This window comes from Xiphophorus maculatus, chromosome 10 (assembly GCF_002775205.1).
Source record: "Xiphophorus maculatus strain JP 163 A chromosome 10, X_maculatus-5.0-male, whole genome shotgun sequence".
Lineage (NCBI taxonomy): Eukaryota > Metazoa > Chordata > Actinopteri > Cyprinodontiformes > Poeciliidae > Xiphophorus > Xiphophorus maculatus.
Genome location: NC_036452.1, coordinates 17,494,163 through 17,512,897, shown reverse-complemented (window position 1 = coordinate 17,512,897; position 18,735 = coordinate 17,494,163). Strand labels below are relative to the sequence as shown.

The 18,735-nt window shown below is 41.1% G+C and overlaps 1 protein-coding gene across 2 annotated transcripts in view; it reads right to left on the bottom strand.

Moving 5' to 3' along the window:
• The window catches only part of stxbp4 (syntaxin binding protein 4), a 29,490-nt gene that overhangs the window by 3,960 nt on the left and 6,795 nt on the right, over positions 1-18,735 (bottom strand). The window contains exons 2-18 of one of the 2 annotated variants that reach the window (XM_023341357.1): positions 17,664-17,737; positions 17,457-17,552; positions 17,278-17,347; positions 14,942-15,016; positions 11,623-11,708; positions 10,630-10,783; positions 9,264-9,396; positions 8,419-8,525; positions 8,054-8,279; positions 7,848-7,929; positions 5,945-6,024; positions 5,623-5,719; positions 4,199-4,323; positions 3,610-3,699; positions 3,436-3,501; positions 340-519; positions 57-173 (exon numbers count right to left, since the gene is read on the bottom strand). In XM_023341357.1, coding sequence (XP_023197125.1) covers positions 57-173; positions 340-519; positions 3,436-3,501; positions 3,610-3,699; positions 4,199-4,323; positions 5,623-5,719; positions 5,945-6,024; positions 7,848-7,929; positions 8,054-8,279; positions 8,419-8,525; positions 9,264-9,396; positions 10,630-10,783; positions 11,623-11,708; positions 14,942-15,016; positions 17,278-17,347; positions 17,457-17,552; positions 17,664-17,737 — 1,858 coding nt within the window. Of the gene's footprint in view, positions 1-56; positions 174-339; positions 520-3,435; positions 3,502-3,609; positions 3,700-4,198; positions 4,324-5,622; positions 5,720-5,944; positions 6,025-7,847; positions 7,930-8,053; positions 8,280-8,418; positions 8,526-9,263; positions 9,397-10,629; positions 10,784-11,622; positions 11,709-14,941; positions 15,017-17,277; positions 17,348-17,456; positions 17,553-17,663; positions 17,823-18,735 lie in introns of both variants that reach the window. The other variant, XM_023341358.1, reaches the window with a different exon arrangement.

Sequence of the window (18,735 nt, the reverse complement as noted above, 5' to 3'; positions counted from 1 at the left end):
TAAACTTCACGGAGATGATCAAAGTTTGGATTCAGGTTTTTGGTTTACCCTCTCACCTCCACAAAACTTAGTAGCTTTCCCGTTGACATCTCAAAACCCTTTTTGGCCGTTTCACTCTTCCTTAGTTGACACTCCAGAATAGCCACCTTCTTCTTCAGTTCGTCTACTTCCTCCTAGGTTAGAAAGTAAAAATTCACTTCTCTCAACAAAACTAAATTAATTGTCAATATTGCACAGAGCACTATGTAATTTGTTAGTAGGTTGATATTTTCTCCAGTAGATCCATTTTAACACAAAGAATATTTTTTTTAGCAACATGATGACTCTGTGATTGGCTACCTTCTTGGTCATTGCTGGATGCTCCACCCTTTGAGTCTTCAGCTCGGCGATTTCAGCCTCCAGCAGGTGGATGACCTCCTCATAGTCCATCTCCATCCCTCTGGCCTGCTTCTGGGCCTCCTCGACCAGCTGGATCCGGGTCCTCAGAGTCCGACTCTCCTCTGCTCCGACTTTCGCTTCCTGGAGAGCGTACGTGACGAAGGTGGAACATCAAGTCTTTCGGCAAACAGATTACCCAGTGAAAGCTCATCAGGGTTCGCAGGTCCACCTCAGCTCATAAATCTGCCTAAATTTCAAATGTTGGTCAGGCTAGCAACATTTGAGCATCTTGTAGTCACCAGCTTCTTTAACAAATAATTAAAGCTATGATGCAGACAAATTTTATGACAACCTTGTGTTGTTGTGCCTCCAAGTTGCCCGGCGAGGAAATCAAAGCCCTGCATCAGCTGACTGACTGAGCTGGATTGCCAGATCGAGACTGCTTGCACACTTACACTGTAGTGAATCAGGAGCTATGGGAAGTTTCTTTGACCTTACAACGCCGACCCGAGTTTTTGAAAACTTGTGTATGCAGAAAAACAGCTGGCTTGATTTGTGGTTTAAGAATAAGCACAGAAAGTGTGAGGGGTTTGTTTTTGCTAAAGAGTTCATGAACTCCTCTGTGTGGCAAACTATTCTAGAATGAAATGTGGGACTCTGAAAAACTGAACCTTTAACATGTCTATACACCTGAACGCAGACGCAAACCTACAAAAGAATGGCTGAAAAAGAAAAGAATGAAGGCTTTGTAACGGCCTAGTCAAATTGTTGCTAAAACTGGTGTCAGTACCTGGTGTGTGTTGATCCAATCAAGCTGTAAAGAAAATAAATGACAGCTATGTTCACTATTGTTATTTTTTTATTTAAAATGTCTCAACACCAAGAAAAGGAAATAAAAAGGGACACTTTTTAAGTACAGTACACAAGTAAATGTACTTTTTTGCTGTCCACCATTGACATATTAATGATGTTTATCCTTCTAAATCAAAGAAAACGTTACATACCTTCATACGGAGATAAATCCATATCACAATATAGATTTTTTTTTTTTTTTAAGTTTTTCTATTTCAGTAAGCACTGTCCAATGAACCAAAGCTATCTGGAGGTGTGTAACTCATTTGGAAAATGTGTAAAGCTTAGTTTGTGTGCTGTGTGTGACTTCCTTTTTATGACTGAAAGGAAACAACACACAGCACATGAATTTGGCGACTTAAGCCCTCCTGCAGAGATGTCGTACACACGTAAGACTAGCAGGACACAAGAAGGTAAAAAAACAAAAAAAAGTGATTTTCTTAATAATAAGACATGGAAACACATGGGAACAGGAAGGCCATCTGTTACTGTTATCGCTCTCAGCATGGCTGCTTATGTTTCTAAACCTCTACAAATTGCTGTTCAAAAAAAAAAAAAAAAAAGACGCTCCGTGTAGCACCCATCTGTCCCTGTGAGGACATCTCGGGTCTGGGGAGTTTCTGAGTCCCAAAAGATTTTTAAAGAATTTTAATCTGGACCACGACTCAGGCCTGAAAACGATTCTCAGGGAGACTAAGATAAGAAAAAAACAGTGTGATGACTGCTTGGTGTTATCCAACGCATGTTTTGAATTTAGATCCAATTAGGAGCTGCTCCCACCAGATGTCGCTGTGGAGCATTGTGTCCATTAACTTGCATGATAAATGATTTAATGTTGCTTTCGAGCGGTTCAAGAAAATGTCCTTTAGACCGCTAAGGCATAATACCGCAACCATGTTTGCCAGAATGCTGTTTACTGATTCCTCTGTACAACAGTATGAAACAAGACGTCATATTTCTTAGCGAAAAAATGACTGCATGGAAGATATTTAGACTTTTTAACCGCAGAACACAGGGGCTTTTACTATGAGTCAGCAAGGTTTTCTAAAAATCACAGCTGAGTCAGAGAGGAAAGTTTCAATGACGGTTTAATTCAACAATCACTTCAAGGCCGACCATACGGAGATTGTTCTTTCAAAAATCTGGAGCCATCAATTCTGTTAAACTCTCCCATTCTCACGAGATATTAACTTTCATTATTTATTTATTTTCTCATCAATTTGCCCTTGATCTCTTTGAAAATAAATGACAAACTCTGTGGTCTTTCTATGAATTTGCTTCAGCTCGTTTGTGCTAAATATTCGGTTTCAAAATAAGCCGTCTGCTGGAACACACCGACTCTGTTGTTAAAATTAGACTCTTTCAGCTGGGTTTGTTGTGCAGAGCATCCATTCAGAATATATTTATTTAAAAATAATTTAAAAAATATTTATTTAAAAAAAAATCAATAATAAAACAAAAAATAAAATAACATGCAATTATAATGAGAGTAATGTTGGGAAAACATTACAATGATGCACTCAGAGTTTAAATCTCCTCGTCTTTCCTGCGACTGTCCAACCTACAGATCGGAAACATCCCGCCAGAACCTTCGCTGGCTCACTACATCTGTCAGCTGCATCTAAATCTAGATATCGATCCATTTACGCAACGATACAGGAGCCGAGAGGCGGCGAAGTGGGAGCGAACGAGGGCGAGACCCTTCAGCTGTGAATCAGAACAAACAAACGGGAGGAGGAACTATTTTAGAGCCCGAAAGACGAGCGAATGGAGGCCTCGCCCTCCTCCAGCCGCTGAGTGGGTTCAACTCAACCTCCCACACTCATGTTCGGGTGCGTGCGTGTGTGTGTGCGTGTGTGTGTGTGTGTGTGTGTGGAAGGCTCCACCTGCTGATCTATTTTTACAGAAACACTCAGAGTCATGAAAAATCTAAATTTGTCAGACAGCTCTCCTGTACCGCCTTCAAAACACAAAAATGATGTGATTTCGTTTCATACTGAGTTTGTTTTGCCAGAAGGGGGGAAAAAAACAACAGAATGCAGAAATCTCACTTCTACATCCTCAAATGTAAAACGAGATGATTTGTGTCCCCACTAAACTAAGGTAGTTTTAGCTTAGGAAAACTAAAAACTAGGTGATTCTATTTAAAAGCAAATATTTCTTTAAAGTCCAACAGATGAGGGGGAAATTAAATATTAGACTGACCTGCTTGGCCTTGTTGAGCTCGTCCTCCAGCTCATGGTGAACTCTCTGAGACTCGACAAGCTGCTCCTATTGGAATTAAACAGAATGTGTTTTTTTTTTCCCCCCGCTCCAGAATCAAACCTGGAAGGTTTCACCATAATCCTCTAACATTTCATCAGACTTTAGTCAGGTCACCTGCAGTGTCTTGATCTCCTTCAGCGCCTCAATGTGCTCCTTCCTCAACTTCTCCATCTCCTCCAGGTCGTCCGAGTCTGACAGCGACGGCTGCAGGAAGAAACAGAGGAAACCAGGAATGTCTGGTGTAAAAATATACATGTGGTTATTATGGGATACCCACTGTCAGATGGGTTAAAGTTCTGGCACATATTCATGATTTTTGTCTTTTCCAATTTAAAATCTCAATTTCAACTTCAGGATGAATTCGTTAAAGTAACTATTTTCTCTGAAGATTAACACAAGCCACTAGATGTTTCTGTTAAAAGGCCAGTGTGTGACGTTTTAGATAAATCCCAGAAGTTATTAGCAGTCTCATTATTAACTTAAATAGTGAAAAAAGTAGATTTCATTTTACTTTTTAAAGTGACAAAAACATAGATAATTTTACTTTGGAAGATGTCTCTTTTGTTTTGAAGATGTCAGTGGATGTTTTATTTAAAATAGGTTTAGTATTTTAAACGTAAAATAAAACTTGCAGATGTTTTATGTGTGAATTTTAGCCCGCAGATCCCAGATTCCCCAGGCGTTTCACAGCCTGAGCTGTTACCGGTGGGTTGGTGGGAGACTCCAGCAGGCTGGAGAAGTCGTCTGACGTGAACCTGGAGCTGGACTGGGTGCCGAACAGTTCCTCCAGCTGAGGCTTGAACAGTTCCCGAATCAGGCCCTCGAAGTCTGCAAGCGCAAATAGGAAGGAAGAGTTCAACAGAACGTGTCCTGTGGAAAATCTCACCTGGTTTCCTAATGACTGCATTAATCTGTTTTTAATAAGTTTTTATGGTGCCAGTTGAATAGGTTTAAATAGTAGCATGAAGCTCATTTAAGAGTAGGTCTCAAATAAAACCAGGGTTGTTTTTTTTTTTTGTGCATTTTTCTGGGCCCAATCCTACAGAACAGGTTTTCTTTGACACATCTGCCTTAACTAGTTCCTAAGAAATCTGTTCCTCTGAGCAACAATATCCCTCCGCAGTGAATGATCAACAAAAATAAAAACCGTTCAGTCCAGCAGGGGGAGCTATTGTAAACATGCAAGCTCTTTTTTTTTTTTTTCCAGAAATGTGGAGAGGTTTGGAGAATACTATCTGCGCTCATAAACGCAGGACAGTCACAAGGTTACCATATTAGATGTAGAACTTTTCCATGGACATAGTTTTCTCCATCTGTCTGTGTTTTAGGTACATGAGGATCAGTTCTGTTGAAATATATTTCACACATATTTTCTGCCAAAAGGGACTGGTAAGGCTCATTAAGATATTTCACATACCTTAATTAAGATTTTTTTTCCCCCTAAATATTCTCGTTAATTTTCTCCATATGTCGCAGTGTCTTTGGTTTCCTTAGGTCACTGTAAAATTGTGGTTGACTATCTGTTACTTTAACATTACATTACATTTAACGTACATTTTTCTACCTTCTGTGTTAAAAACAAACAAGCATTTATCAGCACTCTTTACCAGAGTGCTTGTCCTCTGAACTTCAGCTGCAGTAACTTCACTTCAGAGGTCACACGTTTCACCTCTAATCCTTCGTAGTAAAACAAACATTGTACTGGAGTTGGATTTGATTTTTAAGAATTCCCACTGTCACTAAATGCAGCATTAAATAGTCAGTTACAAATTTAAAAAAATATATAAATTGCGAAAAAGTACAGATTAACTTCTAACACAACGCGAGTGCCTGCTTCAACATGCTACAACAAATGTTTGGAGCTATTATTCAGTATGGAACAAACCATAATGCTATTAAAGATAACCTGTTAAAAAATATCGGTCTGATGCATTTTTTTTTCCTGTTGCTGCCGTGAGATTCTTTACGTGAAACATTAAATCAGAATTAAATTAAATCAGATAACTGAATCAGGGTAGAGAAAAAAAACCTGCTAGTAAAACAAGGGCTAACAAACAAAAACTTGTTGTTATTTGAATCTCCGCCATGTGAGTGTGAAGTGAAGGATGATGGGAGTTGTTGTCGTACCTGTGAAGGCCACTGTTCCAGTCGGATCGGCTCGTAGTCTGGACCTAAGAACCTGCCGCTGAGCATCTGTGGGCTTCAGACCAATTAGATCCAGCGCCTGAAACACACACACACACACACACACGGATCAATACACACAGCTGGAGGTGGTGGAAACATCGATCGGGAGCTACACTGATGTGCTTCACTCTCGTTCTCTTCACATGTTTTTATAGGTTCTACTGTGATCACAGGATTGGGATGTCCTGCTGATAATTATGCGGTGAAAAAAAAAATCATAAAACTTTTCTTTGTTTACATTTGAATCAGGCGAGAGACCGACCTGCTCCAGTCGTTCCAGTTTGAATCGACAGCTGGAACTGAGCGAACATTTCCTCTGAGGTGGCTGACTGCTCCCAGAATCTGAAACACAGAAACACAGATTTATGTTCCCTGGTGGAAAAAATAATATATTTAAGTATATTTTAAATATGCTGCATTACATTTTTTTAGTATGTTGTCAAGTGGATATACTGGTTAAGATTATATTAAAAAAAAGTAAGAAAATTTTTAAACACATGCTTCTAATACTCTTTTTTTTTTTTTAAATGTAATGTACTAAATGTAATGATGACTAATGATGTTTAGAACGCCAGGGAGCCGACTTGATTTATCTCATTATAATGAGATATAGTATTCGCATTTCCTTTAAAGTGTAGCTGCTTTTTTATTGTGCTAATTTTCATAAGCATATTGTCATGTACTTAGTATATTTATTTTTCACAAGGGTTCCTGTCACTGTTAAAGTTAAATCAGTGTTTCACACTTTTACAGAGAGTTCAAATTTTAGACAAACCTCAAAATATCCCTCAGAAATCAAGTTTTTGTTAATTGTTGTCTTACATTTTTCACAAAAACTACATTTAATAAAATCTTGATATAAATGGGCTACTTTTGCAAACAAAATATTGATTTTCATCCTGTATACTAAATGAACTGTAGTAGACTGACCTGGAGGAAGGGAAAAAGAGCCAGAAAATTATAAAAGAAAAGAAAAAGAAAAATGAACTAAAACTTAATTATGACATTTTCTGCGTGTAAAACCGTGAGTTTGTTTTACTCGAGTGAATTCACATCATGACGTCAAAGACGAAAATCGGGATGAATTAACATATGGAGGGAGACCTCAGGATTCCTCGCACACAGAGATGTGGTGGAACTTCACACCTCTGAAGCCAATCGCAGCCCAGACCTCCTGCTCGCATCACTTCCTCCTTCCTCCTCGAACCATCTGCTTCGCTGCGACTGTAAGGCCACAGTTTGGAGGCGCGCAGCTGTTCCCAATCTGTCTGCGTTTACAGTCAGGAGGTTTTGATGAGGCGACACGCCGTCACCTCACAAGCAGCTCAGCGTTCAGATGAAAGGAAGGATGGAAGGATGTACGAGCCGGTTGGGTCTGGAACTGCGATGTCTTCATGTCTGTTTACGTCCACAGGGTGTTAGTTCGTGGGCAGGTGGTTTGTTGATCAGACAGGAGGCCAACAAAACAAAAAATAAATAAATGAAGGTTCAACTGGAATGATGCTTTAGCTACAGTCATGGTGGGAAAAAAAAGCACACCCTTTTTTATTCTTAATGTTTTATGATTTAGAAAGTATTCAAAAATAATGAGCTCTTTTCCAACATTCAAAATAATTTCAATCTATTCAGACAGGCTTCCAGACTTACACAGGAAGGTGTGTAAGAAAATAATTGGAACATTTTGATAATTAAAGATGTCTTGACTTGATCTTTCAAAGGGAACGTCATATATTTATGCCTAATCATAGTTTTTTCAATACAATTATTTAATTTCACTGAACAAAAACGGGAATAAAAATCTTTACCACATAAAACAATCATAAACAAACAAAATGCACTTTCAATTCCACAGTAGCAAGGGAATGCAGTAGATCCTGTGATTTTATTTTATGGTCTTTGTAGATTTCATGTAAAACCCTACAGTCTTCTTACAGGGTTGAATTTGGTTAGACAAAAAGACCTGATCATGTTGGCAGCTAATTTCTAAATTACATCAGACGCAGAGTTCTTTGAGATTTTTTATCAGACTCGTAGGCTGTTGAAATCTTCTAGTATTGTAGTCTAGAAAATTGAATACTATATAGAAGATTATAGAAGATAGTATTCTCCAAACCTCTCCTCATTTAACTGGTTCGAATCTTCATCAGAGCTAGACGGAAACTCACCAGGGTTTGTGTGGTTGCTGCTGTCACTCCGCGGCGCTGAGGAGATTCCCGTCTGCTCCGTTCTGCCTGGAGAGACTTGCACCTAAAAAAAAAAAACAGGTCAAAGGTCGAACAGTTCTTCCTCGTATCAGACAGAAACATCTAATCAGACACAGCAAGTTAGATAATACAGACGCTGTGGCCCATCCGTCTCATGAAGCTCAGACCTGCGTGACGTTGACCGGCGGCAGCGTCTCACAGGCAGGGTTCCTGCTGGAAGTGATCTTGGTCACCATGGTTTGCTGCGGGGCCGTGGAGCCCGACCCGAGGGCCTTCGTCTGGGGTCCGGCTCCGACGCCACACCCCTGCAGACAGACGGGGCTGTGGGAGCCGCTGCTGGAGCTGGACGACGACCTCCGCCTGATGAAAGCAATCTCTACCGTGGGGTCCGGTCTGCAACGCAAACATAATGATGTGTTCAAACACTGTTCTTTGCCCCCCGTTAAGCCTCATAGTCATAGAGATGCTCAAAAGTTTTCTGTTGTTCTGCTTTAATCTGCCTTCGGTCTGTCTGGTTTCGCTCGTGCTGGACCTGAGTTTGGTGCGCGTCAGGATGCTGCGGGCTTCCTCGTTCGTCACTCCGATCAGAGACTCCTTGTTGATGGACACCAGCTGGTCTCCCACCTGCAACCGGCCGTCCTGCAGCAGAACCACAGGAATTATCAACTCATACTCTGTGCAAAACTGTCCAAAATTAGATCGTGCTGATTTTTTTTAAATAACTGGATGTGCTACTTTATTTTAACTAGTTCAATAATTAAATCAATCTTACACCTGCAACAACAACATGTATGTAACACTTTACAAGCGCGAGTCTGTAGAGCAACCGGCTGTCCAGTTGGTATAATAACCACAGAAATGTTGTTCTTTTGTCTGTCTCTACCAAAACTGGTCTTCAGTCTGGTGCTTTGGTCTGAACTATCCCTTTTCTGAAAGACAATTTTGTCTACAGAGACTTCAAAATTAATTTTATTTGTTGCTTCTGTAGTTTTGTTTATTTATTTTGGATACTGAAAATGTCTTCCAGTTTCAATGTTTAAGTGTTCATCAGAACTTCATGTTTATCGATCTTCAGGAATGTGTTCTTATATTATTCTTCCATTCTTCCTATTATATTACAACGATATTATCATTTATCGCAATAAGTTCTGGGGCAATTTATCGTCTAGCAAATTGTTCAAAAACAAGGTATCATCCCCTTTCATTTCATAATTATGCACCACGTGTAAAGAAGGTTAATAGGTCTGGAAACCTTTGCAAGTCACTGTATCAATATTTATGTGCCAGCTTTAGTCGAACAGAGTCTCTTCCTCCCAATCTATGTTTCCATCTCTGGCGATTTTGCTTTGATTATAACAAAGTGACAGGGACTCTGACCTTCTGGCAGTCTCCTCCAGGCACTATGTCTTGAATGAACACCATTGGTCCCTCAGCTCGGTTGGCCCCTCCCTTGACGACGAGTCCCAGGCCTGTTCCCTTGGCGACACATATCAACTGAATGACGCTGTCACTGCGGGAAAGAGAAGAGACGACGGGATGACAGAGATTAAACTCGGAGCTCGGAGTCAGCCGGAGCGCCGCCTAATCTTCATCCATCCTCCGCTTGAGAACTGCTGAAGATGCTCTTCGCTATTTTTAGTTTCTGCTGGTGTTTCCGTGCAGCTCAGTCACAGTTGGACAGTTTATGTAACCGGAGACAAACTTTCTGGAAGTGCTGAATGAACGTGAATGTCACTGAACAGACAGCAGAATGAATAAACTAAGAACTCCAGGGATTTGTTCATCTGCTTCCCTTATGGAAGAAACTCAACGTTTTTCAAAGGTTTACAGCCCAGCTGAAACATTTCTCTTGAGAAAATATGATGCTCAGAACTGACACGCATATTAATGAAGACTGAATTTGCTTCTAAATATCAGCATTCATCTTAAAATTTCTGTAAATTAAGGAACAAACTAACATTTCTGCTCAGTCTCTGTCGTTTTTCTCAATTTTCAGCTACCACATATAGTGCAACCTGGACATAATGGGGATGGAAATAAATTACATCCACATCCGCCACCAGAGGGCGGAAGTGGTGGCATAATGGTTTATCAGGCAGTTCCTGAAGCATCCAACAGGTCAGAACAATGAGTTAAGGTTAGCAAACACAAGGAATGCATCATCAGACAGCATTACAGTACTGATAGATTAAGGTAGAGGGTTGAAAGAACACATCTGCATCTGTCATTTCTGAGTTATTTCTGAAGTCTCAGTCTGCAGGTTTCACCAATTCAGGTTACAAACTTTTTAAGACCTATAACACGACATAAATGTACAGAAAAAGGAAAAAAAATAATAAACTGTATGGGCTGGCAACAGAAATGAGCCAATGGCGAAGACAACTATCGTCCAGATAACGGATTTATATTACAAAGCCATGATGGACGTAAAAAATAAAATAAAATAAAGAACTAGCTAGCAATGGGAATATTAGCAGCCAGCTACCAGTAGCTGCAAACGCCTCCAGTCACAGAATGCAGCGATTATGTCTGCGTGTGACGCAAACGTTCGCGAAACAGTAAAGTCCCGCGAGAAAACAGAAAACGCGTAGTTGTAGTCCTACCGCAACAAAAATTTAAGACGTGTCATGAACGTGTTCACGGCCAACTTATTTCCTGAGTGAACACAAGACGTTTTAAGATCTTAATTTTAGACACATGAATTGTAAGAACGCCCAGACGCCCTGAATCTGCTGCGTCCTACCTGAAGGCGTGTGCCGCAGTGTGCACGGTGTAGGCCGGGGTGGTGGTGTACTGCGGAGCGTGGCTGTAGGCGGTGATTCCTTCTTTAGGACTGAGCAGCTGTGGGCTCTCCGACCGGGAGGAAGAGGAGGAGGACGCCGTGTCCGTCAGCTTCCCTGAACGGACACAGAAGAAGCTGGCATGAACACAGGAGCAAAACAATATTTTAAGAATCAAACTCTTTGTTAGGATAAAAAAAAAACTTGCAAAATAGGAGAAAGACCTCTAAAAGCATTTTTAAAGAGTTATTAGAAAAAAATGTTTCGTAAAAGAAACATGTAGGATGAATGAAAAGTTTCTAAAAAATCAATGTGGGCTTTAAAAGCTCCCAGGACACAAATGAGGAAATATTTTTGTGAAAATAATTTTGAAAAAGGAAAAAACTTGTAAGTTTATTGCTGATGAAAAAGTACTAGTTCCATTTGTAAATTATTTCACTTATAGCAAGACATAATCAATATTAATCAATATTAGGGTATTATTTACTTAAAACAAGCTCCTATCTCTTGCTGAAAAGTTACTTGTGAATTAGTTTTGTCTTATTTCAAGCATACGAAGACTATTTGCACTAGAAACTAAACCAAAAATACTAAATAAGATTTTTCCAGTGGCGTGGGAAACTTTTCCAAAGAACTGATTTCCATCAGACTGTAGAAACACTGGTAACGTTGGAAAGATTTGGAGGGTGAAAATGCTCTGACAGAGAAAGAAGTTGAAAAGGAATACTTTTGCATTTCTAAAAAATTGGGAAACATTTGGCGAAAGAGGAGATCTGTCTTCAGTGCAGATTCTCTGAGACGTGGGACATTCTTTTTGGGAGAGGAAAATATTTTTTAAACGTTTCCTCAGGATGTTTCCTCCAGCCGTCGGTTCTTCAAGGAACAATTTGAACATTGACCGCAAGGCGAGTCAGTGAGCGATCGTCAGAGAAGCGAAGCTGTTTGATGCGTTTTACCCGTGGACAGCTGCGTTGGAGAGATTCTTCCCGACGCCGTGACGTTATTGGAGCCGTACTTCTCCATCAGCTCAGCAAACTCCCTCCTGAAGGACACACAGATGCATCAAGCTGATGGGATTTCAGCAGAGAATGATGTGGATAAGCAGGACGCGCAATCCGCTTTTTTACAAACATGCGCTTCTGATACTTTGCACTTTCTAAAGTTTGCTTAGGATTTTTACTAAGTTACAGATAAATTTAAGCAACTCCAGATAAAATCTTTCCGGAAATGCAGCAGGAGATTTCAAAATCGGTTGAAACAAACAACATTTATGTCTCTTTCTCTCTCTATTGCTTTCAAAAATGTTTTTTTGGATTCGTCTGAAAGCATGAGTGTATAAAGCTTCAGCTGCAGAAATGTCTCTATTTCTAAGGTTTTATTGCCTATCTGATCTGTGAGTGTTTGTCTCCCTCACATGGAGGTCAGCCGGTCTCACAGCACCAGCCATCACCGTCTGATCCGATTGGCTGTTAATGCCTTTTAAAGTGGATCTGCATGGCTGCAGATAAAAAACACTCAGAGATCAGGAATTACACGCTGATCCCTTCAAACCTCTGAATTCCTGCCAGTTTTCCTTTGTTCCAAACACTTCCTTATCTTTAGTTTCAGTAAGCGTCATTCCTCAAACTTAACCTGAGATGCTTAGATAGATTAAAAAAAATGTTTAAAAAACTCTATAGTGGGTGAAAACTCTAGTACATTTTGTTGAATTCTCAATTTCCTGTATGCTTTAGTTTTGGTTCTTGTCTGAACATTTTGTTTTCTTCTGAAAGCTGCTGACATTTGGTTTGGTTTGGTTGGTTCGGGTTCAGCCATTGTTGCAGACATTTTCCAAAACGTTCCAAGTTGCGGCTAATCTGCGTTTCCGCAACTCTCCCTGAAGAAAAGGAAAGAGGGCAACACACAAAACTGAGATTACCTCGTCTGCTTAAGTTCTGTAGTGTTTTCCCGTTTCTGAAGATGAGTTATAATACGGTATATCTCCAGCTCCTGGATGTCGCCACCTTTCCTCTAATGCATTTTCATAAAATAATGTGGAGAGGCTCATCATAGTGGATAAAATTACTTAAATGCAAAAATAAATTACAGTAACTATAGTGAGCAATTTCCCAAAAGATTGTCAATTTCTCTCTGAAATGTTGGCAATATTTCCATTTTATCCGCTCTGAGATCTTTTGTCGACCTGACGGTCTTAAGCATCGTTTTCCCCTCGGTGCGGTGAGGACACGCAGTCTAATCCTCACAGCGTGTGATTGCCTCGGGGCGTCCTCACGGCAGCCTGCAGATAATCATCATAATTTGGTTTTTTAAAGTGTGAAACAAATCGCTGTAACAATGGAGGTCGGGCCGTGGGGCGACTGCGTGACGCGTCGTCGCAAAGCTGCTTCCGCAGCAACACTCTGCCGCTTTCGTAACGGAGAGGATGGGAGCGAACAAATAGAGGTGAGACGACCTTCTCTGTGCACTCACAACACGCTCTAAGCTACTAAACTCTTTTTTTTTTCCCCAGCTCCATCTGTTCGCCTGCAGAGCATGACCCTCACTAAGGACACAGACTGTTTCTGCTTAATTTGGGAATGCTGCTGTTGTTTGGGATCAATAAAAGGATTATCTCTCCGTGTTTTACAGCTGAGTGCAGCGCTGAGACTTTACTCACATCAAAAAACTCCCAAACAGCAGAGGGGAGAAAAACAAGATTTTTAGCTTTGTATTAAGATGTTTCTGTCCAGATGCTGCAGATTTCAGTCAATTAAAGGAGAACCTCCAGCAGTCTGGAGTGCAAACTGCATGACTAGTGCCTGTACCATTTTTTTTTCTTTTCTTTTTTTTGCTGATAGCAGCGAGTAGCTGTGCAGGAACCCCGTGGTCAGACAGCAGGGTGTCCTTATTGTGTCAGGCTGAGTTTGATTTGAGGCTGAGGGCTGACGTGGAAAAGCACTTGTGCCATCAGGGGGTCAGATCGGAGAGAACACCACGCATTTTTATTCATGAGTAGACGGAGCTGGAGGAAATAGGAGCTGTCCGTGCCGCGAAACATCAGCTGGTGTCGAGTAAACATCCCACCGGGAAGGAAATTAACTCTTTTTTTTTTTCTCCAGACTGGATGAAGGAGAATAATTAGCTCTTTTTTTTAATTTTTATTTTTTTAGAATTTTCAAATTAACAAACATCTAATAAAGAAGCTGAAACCAAACCTGCCAACATTCCAGCACAATCTTTTCATTTTTGTTTTATACTCAATGTGCCTTTAGCTTGTTCCACATGCAAAGAAAGCAGTGATTAACTGATTTTCAACGAGCTGACATGTCAGGAAGGGCCACCAGGGGACATTAATTCAGGTATCAGAAGTAGAGCGATGGCGATGTCAAGAAGTTGCTTAAGTGTCTAACAATAGATCAGAACATTGAGTGAAGTTCAGCCGACTTTGAAAAAGACGTCATAAACTAAGGCGAGGTTTAACCTGAGGGTTTGTGTTGTGCAATCATCTGACATGACTGGTGCCCCTTACTCACTCGTTCTGGGGCTGCTTTGGTTTCCATCTAAAACACCTGCTGTCGTAGCCACGTCAAAGAGATGAATGTTCAACAATGACGCTAATTTATCTGATCTTTAATACACACCTACAAATAGTTATTGTTCAAACTTTAACGAGATGCTTAAACATGTGAAGCCAATCTTGTCCACCGATCTTATCTACCTCAGCAAAGGTCTGAAGATCGACCACTATTCTCTTCTGCTCTCCAGTGACAGATGTTTGACTGATAGACCGGTCCACCAAGTCATGTCTGCACGTTTGTAGTTAACAATTGTCACCTCACTGTTACCAACTCAACAACTTTCTTGCTATATTTAGCGACATTTCAGACAAAAAAAAAAAAATGGCATCGGCCAAAATCGGAATCGGCCAGAAAACTCCGACCCTAACCCTAATCTTAAGATACAGTCAAACTGTTTTATTGACAATTCATTAAACAGGATGAACATGCACAGCAAAAGGAACTCCTCCAAACTAAAAAATAATCAAAAGTGAATAAATAAAAAACTAGAAAAACTTGTAAAACAAAAAAAAACTAGAGTCAATATAAACAAACTGCAATACATTTCAATAACGCTATTAGTTTAGATTAATACTAACATGAACCATAATACAAACTGCACATGTTCTTTAAGAAAAAAAACTATATTTATTCATTTATATACTGGTTAAGTGACTGAAAACATCTTTTAAGTAAAATAATGGGCAATCACTGTTTTCTAGAGGATCCGATTGCTTACCTGGATTCGTCATCTCTAGCGACAAGCAGCGACATGTGATTGGAGAGCGAGGCGCTCCTCAGAATCTCCACCGCCCTGACACACAAACAGCATGAGGTGTAAACGTCCAGCTGCGACACGCTCAAATATCAGACAGTGTAGAACTTTAAGACGTTTTAACACTTGAGTCTTGAATTTGGTGATCTATTTTCTCATTTGGAGGCCCAAGTGGTCAAAAGAGAATGAATGACGACTCTAATCAGTTTGCATAAAGAGATCAGCAGAAACTTGGACAATACTACCATCAAACTCTGTCGACTGCTTCATCCAGAACTTTAAATCTGCATGAATACCATAATATTTTGAGCTTCTTATAATTTGTTTCAACCATTCCTTTCCTCCAGTGCTTATATAAAGCTTAAAGAGCAACCTGGAACTGAGACAATTTACTAAATATTTATTTAAATGTCTTTTAGCAGTTTATAGATAAACCTCCTAGTTTTTGAAGCCATTAACAACGTTCTTGCATAACTCTGCATCACTCTACTGGTCAGAAATAGAAGTAGAAATGGAGTCCATTTTAAGGGTAGTCCATAAATTTTCAATGGGATTTAGGTCAGGGCTTAATGTTAGCCTGCTTTCTATAATCCAAAACCAGTTTGGGATCATTGTCCCATTAAAATACCACGTTTCAACCCTCTTGGCCAGGCTGTGCTCCACAGGTGACATTAAGTTGTTTTGGATGCTCAGTAGCAACCAGGAAACACCAAGACTCAAGCCTGGCACTGCCTGGAAGGCATCTGAACATCTGTGTTACTCTCCATACCGAATCTGGTTTAACACAATACTAGACTGGGAGCGTCCTGGGCCAAAAAAAAAAAAAAAAAGATCAGCTCCAAATCGACAGCTGAAATCTCTGGCTTTGGAAAAATTTTGATGGCTTTATGAGACAAATACAGACAAAAGTTGAGGTTTGTAAACCTCAGAACACGGTACCAACCGTCAAACATGGCAGTGGCTGCCTCATGCTGTGGGACTGACAGTTCAAACAGTAGATGGAATGCTGAAGTGCTATCTATGCACTCTGACGACTATCTCCAAGTTCTTCCACTTCCCTAAAAATCAACAAACAGCTTCTGGAATGGCCTAACTAAAGCTCTAATCTCAAATATATTCAAGATTTGTGAATTGTATTGGAGAAAGGGGGAGGTATGGGTGCAACAAACTAATTTAAATGACCTGTACGAACTGTGACAGGGAGAGTGATCAAATATCTAGAATCATGCCTTCTGGATGGATATAAGAGACATTTAACCACACCATGCGTTTAACCATGTATGATTAATTTTGACCTTTCATGGATTAAATTCAAACTCACGTACTAAATCTTTGAAATTTTACTGCAGCTCTGAATCTTCATTTTCCATTTTGAAGTACTCTCATGGTAATGGCATAATACTGCAAGTACACCCTCTCAACAAAAACTAAATTGTAATTTCTAAGTCATTTTAATAAACAAAACATTGGGAACAACAAATAAAGTGGATACTGAAGTCTCTGTGAACAAAACTGCCCTTCCAAAATGAGGCTTGTTGAGACCAATGCACCAGACAGAAGCCTTTTTGTCATCCAGTGTTTAGTGTAGGTTAGATCGAATTTTGCACAACTTCCAGAAGCACAGCTTCCTAGAAACATATAGAATTCAAGCTCAGTCAAGAACCGTCGTGTGGCGGAACCGTCAGGCAAATCAAGAGGAGAGTCAGACAGCAACAGCCACGGACCAATGAGGGATTCAAGACAGAGGTTCCTTTGAAAAGAAGACCAAACCTCCCTGTCTAGAAGGCTTGGTAATGCTAAGCTGCTCGGGCAGCAGTAAATTAAATCCAGACACAACTCTGGAATTTAAATCACTGGCATCGGCTCAGGAACACTCAGTGCGTCTACGATAAAGTAGAAGCATGAAATAATCCAGAAATGCCGTTGCTTACTCTGAGCTAAAAATCACTTAAAGACGACTATCCCGGTTTGAACCGCGGCAATCGGCTCGCGCCACTCAAACTCGGGGAGCAGTTTTTTTAAACTTCGGATCAATGATCAGCATCTGCAACGGCTTAGTCGGCCCTTGATTGCCTGAGGTGTTATTCAGACAGCTTCTGTTTAAACTGTTGGGTGCACCGTTCCCACTTTGCGCCATTGCTTCACTGTCAGAAACGCCACGAAAGGGGTGAGAAGGTGAAATCATCCAGATTGGATTAACGGTGTTGCTGTGAATCAGTCAAAGTGACCTGATTCAACAAAGCAAAGTGGTTTTATGCTTCAGTCACACACACAGAATTTGCACACTCAGCCAATCTCACCTCTCATTGGTCACTCCAATCAGGCTGATGTTATTGACATCAAGAATCAGGTCACCTGACTTAAGCCGACCTAGAGCACACAGAGAGACAGGTGAGTGTGTGTGTGGAGGGGCGCAAGGAAGGGAGGGGGGTAATGATAACTTTTCTGAAATGAGATAAACACTCAGAGAGGACGTTACCGTCCAGAGCAGCCAGGCCGCCAGCGATCACACGCTTGATGTAGATCCCGAAGTCTTCACCTGTCAGCTCCCTGTAGCCTCCGATTATTTTCACCCCTGTGAAGGAGCAAAAGGAAAAGCTCAGCAGAAGCAAAACTGCACGAATGTCACACACTGGTCATCGGCTGGTCAGTGGGAGGCGGAGAAAGCAGGGGTGCGGGTGCTCACCGAGTCCTTTCTTGCAGTCGGAGAACTCCAGCCTCTGGACAGCTCGGTTGATGCCATGGGGGCCCATGATCGTCCTGGAGGCAAACAGAAAGCTGATGGGCTCAAAAACATCTCAACATGGTGCCTCGGGCAAAGCCTCTGCGTGTCCTCAGAGCCCTGCTGCACAAAATAATCAAATCATCACAGGATTTTGTTATTGTCTCCCTCGCTCTCCTCTTACCTCCCTCCCCACCTCCCTCTTCCTGCCCGCCATGCGCAACCAATAATATCTGTCTCCTCCCAAACGACACAGCAGCTGAACCACAAGTGACCTGGATGTTCAAAGGCTCCAGCGGTCGACAACAATGGCTCGGGATAATCGGAGGAACATGAGATATCAATTGTTAGATCCCAGACGGTCTTCACGAAGACATCCGAGGGTGAGGAGGTTTAAGGCTTAGGCAGCAGAGGCTCCTCGTGGTGCAGCTGTCTGTTGGTTCTGTCCTCCTTGCTCAGGCTCAAGCTCAGCGCCGCAGTACGGTGTCAGCCCGAGCGTCATTCAGAGGTTTTCAGCTGGTTCTGTGACGCCTGCAGAAACCAAAGCTAATGCACCAAGCGGGGATTCATCAGACTTTTTGAGGCTTTAAGCTCAGTTACAGCTCTGATTCAGGGATGTTCCGCATGAGCCTGTGAGAGCAGGGGCTACGTCAGGTTGATCTTGTCCTGAAGTGGCTCACCTGTTCATTATTAATGCAACACAAAAGAGACGCAAGTAGGGGGCGCTGAGGCGAGAAAAATGTGTTCCAGTTGTAGTCGGAACTGGGAAATTCCAACTGGGAAATCAACTGGAACAACCTCTGAAGTCGGATTTCCCAGTGGAAAAGGGGGAGCCGCTTTGACTACCCCCAGTTACAACTTGTAACTCGTATCAACGGTAGTAAGACATAGTGGAAACATGCTTACTTTACAGGATACACATGTAAAAGCATGTTTAAAGTCGACGTTATATAGTGCCTGCAACTCTACATTGAACAAACTAAAAATGGAGTTTGCTTTTGAAAATTAAAGCTTAAAATGATGTTTGTAAGAGGAA